This window comes from Ostrea edulis, chromosome 4 (assembly GCF_947568905.1).
Source record: "Ostrea edulis chromosome 4, xbOstEdul1.1, whole genome shotgun sequence".
NCBI classification, from domain to species: Eukaryota; Metazoa; Mollusca; class Bivalvia; order Ostreida; family Ostreidae; genus Ostrea; species Ostrea edulis.
The window spans coordinates 81,865,992-81,873,491 of NC_079167.1; the positions used below are offsets into that span (position 1 = coordinate 81,865,992).

The 7,500-nt window shown below is 35.0% G+C and overlaps 1 protein-coding gene across 1 annotated transcript in view; it reads left to right on the forward strand.

Moving 5' to 3' along the window:
- LOC125670174 (DNA-directed RNA polymerase III subunit RPC4-like) overlaps window positions 1–7,500 on the forward strand; it is a 19,567-nt gene that overhangs the window by 7,922 nt on the left and 4,145 nt on the right. Inside the window, exons 6-9 of the mRNA XM_048905173.2 lie at window positions 1,795–1,885; window positions 4,639–4,773; window positions 5,085–5,185; window positions 6,741–6,896. Coding sequence (XP_048761130.1) covers window positions 1,795–1,885; window positions 4,639–4,773; window positions 5,085–5,185; window positions 6,741–6,896 — 483 coding nt within the window. The remainder of the gene's footprint in view (window positions 1–1,794; window positions 1,886–4,638; window positions 4,774–5,084; window positions 5,186–6,740; window positions 6,897–7,500) is intronic.

Consider the following 7,500-nt stretch of genomic DNA (forward strand, 5'->3'; position numbering starts at 1 on the left):
AATAAGGGATCAAAATTTTACATATTTAAACTAATAAATAGCAAAAACTCTTTAACAATTTTCTCGTTAAGAACCATAGGGCTAAAGAAGTTTACATTTGCACAAAAGCTTCCTGACATAGTGCACATTAAAGTTTGTAAAAATCATGGTTACCGGGGGAAGATGGGGCCACAGTAGGGGATCAAAATTTTACATACAAATATATAGGGAAAATCATTAAAAATCTTCTGAAAAATCACTAGCCAGAAAAGTTTACATGAAAGCTTCATGACATAGTACAGAATCAATTTTGTAAAAATCATGGCCCCCGGGAGTAGGTTGGGGCCACAATATGGATCAAAGTGTTACATGCGAACATATAGGAAAAATCTTTAAATATGAGCTAAGGTGACTCATGTGAGCGATGTGGCCCATGGCCCTTTTGTTTAAGATTTGTTTTATAAATTAAACTATTTCACTGTTTCTACATTTTTAAGATTTGGATGTTAACCATATTGTATTTGAATTGAATATACAGTTATACATTTATTTTTTTTTATACATCTATACACATCTTTATACTCCCTTGCATATATTTGATAATTTTACATGTTTTATACCTATATATATATATATATATAAAGATAAGATAAGATAAGTTTATTCCAATTTTGGGCCCAGAGGGCATAACATATAAAGCACAAACAAACAATTATAACACCCAACCTTACGTTTACCCCTAGGATCTAAACGATACATGTGAAAATCAATTAATTAATATATAAAGCACTAAATAATCACAACTAGGTTCTGAAAATTTTTGCCCCAGCCCGGGGTCAAACCAGCGACGTACGGCACCCACCGCCTAGCAAGATTGTCAAACCAGTGCGTAAGTCCACTCGGCCACAGGGAAGTCGTTGTGGCCGAGTGAACTTACGCACTGGTTTGACAATCTTGCTAGGCGGTGGATGCCGTACGTCGCTGGTTCGACCCCGGGCTGGGGCGAAAATTTTCAGTACCTAGTTGTGATTATTTAGTGCTTTATATATATATATCTATCTATCTATCTATCTATCTATCTATCTATATATATATATATATAATACATCCAGATGGATTGCTTTAATTCTTTGACTCAGATTATTATGATGTTAAAAAATTTGTTTCTAAGGATTGCATGCTTTAGATTTTATCTTTTTTCAAGTCTTCATTGGTTTGATTTAGCCCATGTCAATGTTACTATAGTAATATGTTTCAATTATGATAATGATGGATAGATTTTTACATCTCACCAAAAGTGTTTATATGTACACGAGTGGATGTTGGGCTCTGTTTGAGAGGATACTATGTTGTGTGTTGTGTGTGGATACTATGTTGTGTGTTGTGTGTGGATACTATGTTGTGTGAGGATTGTGTGTTGTGTGTGGATACTATGTTGTGTGTGGATACTGTGTTGTGTGTGGATACTGTGTTGTGTGTGGATACTATGTTGTGTGTTGTGTGTGGATACTATGTTGTGTGTGGATACTATGTTGTGTGAGGATACTATGTTGTGTGTTGTGTGAGGATACTATGTTGTGTGTGGATACTATGTTGTGTGTTGTGTGAGGATACTATGTTGTGTGTGGATACTATGCTTTGAATTGCTCTTGTGTGTTTCCACCTCTGACTTTGATAAACATCTAGGATTAGCAATTAAGATGTTTACTTTCACTTTACAGTTTATGGCTGGTCCTGAGACATTAAGATGTTTACTTTCACTCTACAGTTTATGGCTGGTCCTGAGACATTAAGATGTTTACTTTCACTTTACAGTTTATTGCTGGTCACGAGACAGGGGACAGAAACATGGCTCCTGTACACCTGCCTCTGTGTATCGTGGAGGACGTTAAACCAGCAGTTAAAAGTAAGACTGAAATTATTTAAATTGTTCGCGACTAATTTTCATGTATTTCAAAGATATGTGTGTTTCATTGGGATGTAATTTGACAGATATATAGTTTGAAACATTTTATAGATTGTATTTTAAGTAGGTTTGTCAGAGTTCTGTCTTTGTATGATATATGTATCTGTGAAATCCAGGAGAATTGAGTCCCCAAGTAATAAAACAGTTCCACAATGAATAATGGGTGATGGTGAATCATTTTAAAATATTTCAGTGTATGTACGAAATCTAGTAAATTGCATGTGTGCACGTGACACTGTGTATATAAAACTTTACACTTTACGTGTACAATTTGTGAGATACTCTTGACTTGTTTAGTTCGTATGATGACTGCACCATATGACAGTAGATACATCCTTGATCAGTGGGCATTCCCGTGAATACTTCACTTTTGCACAGATGTTAGATTAAATTCTGTCTTTTCTTTTGAGTGATGTCGGTGTGCTGAGATCACCTGAGGAAGACAGAGACATTCTCCATTAGACTTTTACATGTTGTAGAATGTAGTTTTTTGGTCCGCATAGGACATCTGGTTTTATGAACCTGCCATTATCAGACCAGACCAAAGTTTGTCTGATTGAAATAACTTATATGATTAGGATCATCTCTTCTGTAGAAAACTAATCAGTCATTTTCAGGTTTTCTTCCTTAGTAGTATTATCATCAAATCCATCATAATCATCTATTCCCACATGTTAAATGTGTCATCTACGTGTTTTGAGTCCATCCTCCAAGTTTTTACCATCGTCCACTTCTTTGATTTAGCCAGCATGACCAACCTGCTGATGACTGTCATCTTATTTTTCTCAGACTCTCGGTGTTGTTTAAATGCTTGATTCAATTCAATGTTTTCATCCTTTACAAGCTTTTTAGAGATGAAGTGAGAATGATCACCAGAACGTTGGTTCGGGTTGCTATGAGAATGAACTAGACCAGTTAAGAATTTGCTGGTTTTGTCTGATGGTCCAATGATTTTGCATTCACTAAAATAAACGACAAGATCATGGTCAAATTATTTTTGCAAGTGATAATGTGAATTTTTTAAATTTCCATTGTAGAGATTATGCATCGTTGTAAATAGTTTTATAGATTTAAAGATTTCAACTGAATATTCTTTCAATGTTTTTAATGTTTATTATATATATATATATATACACACACACACACACACACACACACACACACACACACACACACACACAAGAAGAGAAAACGTTTAAATACAGTTGATACATTTTTAAATACAGTAGATTTATGCAAGATTTTTAACCTCCTCTGAACACTGTATGAGTGGAGATTTAAGGCTTGCGATAGAATATGGAATTTTTTATTTTATCCACTATCGTAGAAAATAATAGTGCTACTTTATGGTTATGCTAAATACATGTAGCACATTTCCTGCATGATAGCACTAAATATTTAATACACAGGAACAGGTATACTTACAGTATAGATAAGATAAGATAAGTTTATTCCAATTTTGGGCCCAGAGGACATAACAGTAAGACAGTTTATATAGAAGGAAATTCAAAAAAGAAAGAAAGTTTACAACATTAACTACAAGTTACATAGACTGCAAACTGCATGTGGATGCAGCATGTTGGGGAAACAAGTACATACATTGTGCTTGAAATGAAGGCGACAAATTATTTGTATTAGCTGAAATTTCTTTCTCATTGATATTGTAGGTGTGGAATAAATTCAAAAGTAACTGATTTTATACAAAAATATTTATATGTATCAAAGTTTAGGCAAAAAACATCCTAGATCAGCTGATATTTCAATAAATATGCAGCTTTTGCACAGATGTGAGAGGAACATCAGTCAGCAGTTTGATGTTCACATTAACTGTGAACTTGTCACTCAGACTGAGACAAACATTTCTGTTATTTTCATGGCCCATTGTACACAAGCAGTTTGACCGGTAAACCTGACTTGAATCTTTATTTCTTGAACTTGAATTGGACCAGTAAACATGGTAAAGCTTATTCGAGTCTTTATTTCTTGACCTTGAATTGGACCAGTAAACATGGTAAAGCTTATTCGAGTTTTTATTTCTTGACCTTGAATTGGACCAGTAAACATGGTAAAGCTTATTTGAGTCTTTATTTCTTGACCTTGAATTGGACCAGTAAACATGGTAAAGCTTATTCGAGTCTTTATTTCTTGACCTTGAATTGGACCAGTAAACATGGTAAAGCTTATTCGAGTCTTTATTTCTTGACCTTGAATTGGACCAGTAAACATGGTAAAGCTTATTCGAGTCTTTATTTCTTGACCTTGAATTGGACCACTAAACATGGTAAAGCTTATTCGAATCTTTATTTCTTGACCTTGAATTGGACCAGTAAACATGGTAAAGCTTATTCGAGTCTTTATTTCTTGACCTTGAATTGGACCAGTAAACATGGTAAAGCTTATTCGAGTCTTTATTTCTTGACCTTGAATTGGACCAGTAAACATGGTAAAGCTTATTCGAGTCTTTATTTCTTGACCTTGAATTGGACCAGTAAACATGGTAAAGCTTATTCGAGTCTTTATTTCTTGACCTTGAATTGGACCAGTAAACATGGTAAAGCTTATTCGAGTCTTTATTTCTTGACCTTGAATTGGACCAGTAAACATGGTAAAGCTTATTCGAGTCTTTATTTCTTGACCTTGAATTGGACCAGTAAACATGGTAAAGCTTATTCGAGTCTTTATTTCTTGTTTAGGTGAACCTGATGCGGGTGATGTGGAAATGACCCAGGAAGTTAAAACTAAGATGGAGACATCAGTTAAAATTCCACCCAAAGGCAAACTGGTCCAGGAGACGTGCCACCATATCTTCTCGTCAATGACTAGCGGGGGTACGTACGTGCATGTGTAAAAAGAAAACATGTCTAGTGATGAAAACGTGATCGATTATACATGTGGTTAAATAGAAGATCAACAAATATACAAGATTTACAGTAACTGACAAAATCTCTCTGAGTGTAAATCATTTGTTCTCTTCCAACAGAATTTATAGTATAAGTAGACCAGTAACCTCTGTAAAATGTAAATAACACTGATTATTTTGATAAATCATTGATTGGTTTTTTGCTGCTAATTATAGATAATTGATTAGGAGTGCCTTTCTTCACTCGTTATGAATGATGTTTTGTTTTCTTCTGATAAGATCCGAACCAGATGGTGTTTGTGCAGTTCCCTGATGTCATGCCAGGAGTACCTGCCAGTTACGGGAAGGAGGAGGACGCGAAAGCCAGCAATAAAGAGCAGGTATTAGAATGATGTCATGATACTTAATGTTTGTCATGGGAATCACTCAACATCATGTAGATATCTCATCATATTCAACAGTAAAGAGCAGATATCAGAGAGATATCATAATGCTTAATGTATATCAAAAGAAATCACTAAGTAACATGTAAATATTACTAAGTAACATGTAGATATCACTAAGTAACATGTAAATATTACTAAGTAACATGTAGATATCACTAAGTAACATGCAGATATCACTAAGTAACATGTAGATATCACTAAGTAACATGTAGATATCACTAAGTAACATGTAGATATCACTAAGTAACATGTAAATATCACAGGTCATCACCTGCTGACATATCACAGCAAATATTCCACTGGCATATCATATGATATATCACAGGCATTTTGTCCTCAGTATTTTTCAGGAATCATGTGACATTTTGTCTAGTAACAGAGTGACATTCTAGTCTGAACAGTGATTAGGAAGGCCATGTACCATAGTCCCATTCAGATAAAATTGGCGCATCAGGTGATCTAATCCATGCGCCAAAGCGCACATTCATTAACGATTGTAACTTAATGGGTTTTTTCTCTGATACACCGAATCTCATTGGTTGAAGCAATGCAAATCAAAATAGATAATCAATAAACTATTTCCTTCTACACCACACGCTCGTCTTCAGAGATCCAAGTCGCACATGTTTACTTTAGCATGTCGGGGAAAATGCCCCCTAAGAAAATTTTAAGCTTCAGAAGGCCAAGGAAAGACGTAGAAATGACAGAAAGTGAGAAAAAATGAAAATCACAACAATAAGAGACTGTCGTCAGATGTCGATAAAAGCAATGATAACATTGAGAAGGGGAAAAAGAAACTAACAAAAGACATTTTCAAGAGCGATGGAAATTTATCATAGTTGTGGCTAAATTTTAATGAAACCAACAATTATAATGTTCCACTTCACATTTGTTATTTACTAAAAATGGCCCTTCAAAATATGTTGATGGCTCATTAAATCTGAAAATGGCCCATTGAAAATTTGAACTGTGGGGCCATAGTCCCATAGACCATTTTGGCCTTCCCAATCACTGGAAGCAAAATGATTAGTATTAGTGTCACTTAACTTCTAATATTCAGTGTAAGCTAAGATCATGAATATAACAGCACCCTTAAACATGCACATATTAATATAACTAAGGCTCTGTCACAGAGATTTACCCTTTACCATTTAAACAGTATACAATCAAGGCAATAAGCTCCACAAGATAGGCTGTCACAGCATATTGTACTGACACACAACAAATTTGTTCTTTTAGTTCTAAAAAGGTGTAGTCGTCAGCATTTGTGCTAGGCTGTGAAAAAGCATGATAAAAAGGAAAAAATTCTAGCGTATATGTATTATTTTTCATGCCGTAGCTCATTAAAAACATGTTTATGACATTTCAAGACAATTTCCAGGTACGAGGTTAGAATTTAAGCATTGTTGTAAAACGTTTTTTTTTAGATAAAGTTAAAATGAGTCGATTTTGAGTGTACTGTAAGTATTTGTTTTTGGACTTTTTACAGAAGGAGTCTTCAAAGAAAATTGGCGCCAGTCCTCTGTCTGGCTTCTCCGAAGGTCACATGGGAAAGCTGGTCATTCGGAAGTCTGGGCGAGCTTCCTTAATACTCGGCAATGTAGTTCTAGATGTTTCCATGGGAACTAAATGTGGATTCTTACAGGTATTTGATATATTAAAGTGTTGAATTGCCTTTTACCAAAGTAAATTTCATGATCTCTGGAGTAGGGGTTTGGTACCAAGGTGGAGCTAATATGGTCATAGTAAGTAAAGGCTGTTCCAGTAAAACATACAGGGAACTGGGGGGGGGGGGGGGGGGGGGGGGGGAATTAGGATGACAGGGTTTGACATTTACTTTTTTGAGCACTAGACCAGTCGGGCTACTTCAAATGATTTTTACTAGACCTGACTTTATATCCACTAGCCCTGACCAACTTTCCAGAAAAAAACCCTGATAGTTTCTCCATGTTTAAATACTTCAACGTTAAGTTTGAACCAAAACATATTTAATTGTCTCAAAAATATCTTAAGTCTCGTCATTCAATTTGATTTTCAAACATGTTTTCTGTTTCTTTAAATTTTACCCAGCACGGATATTCTTTAATCTATTTAGTATAAAATGACCTCATCCGGCTTTTTATTTCATTTACATTTCATAAGCCCTGCTTTGTTTCTTCTTAACCTTTTCTTTTTTCTCCTGGGACGTCTTTCCTTGAGGACGAGAAGTCGTATTAAAATATAGAGACATTCCCGCACATATGTCAACA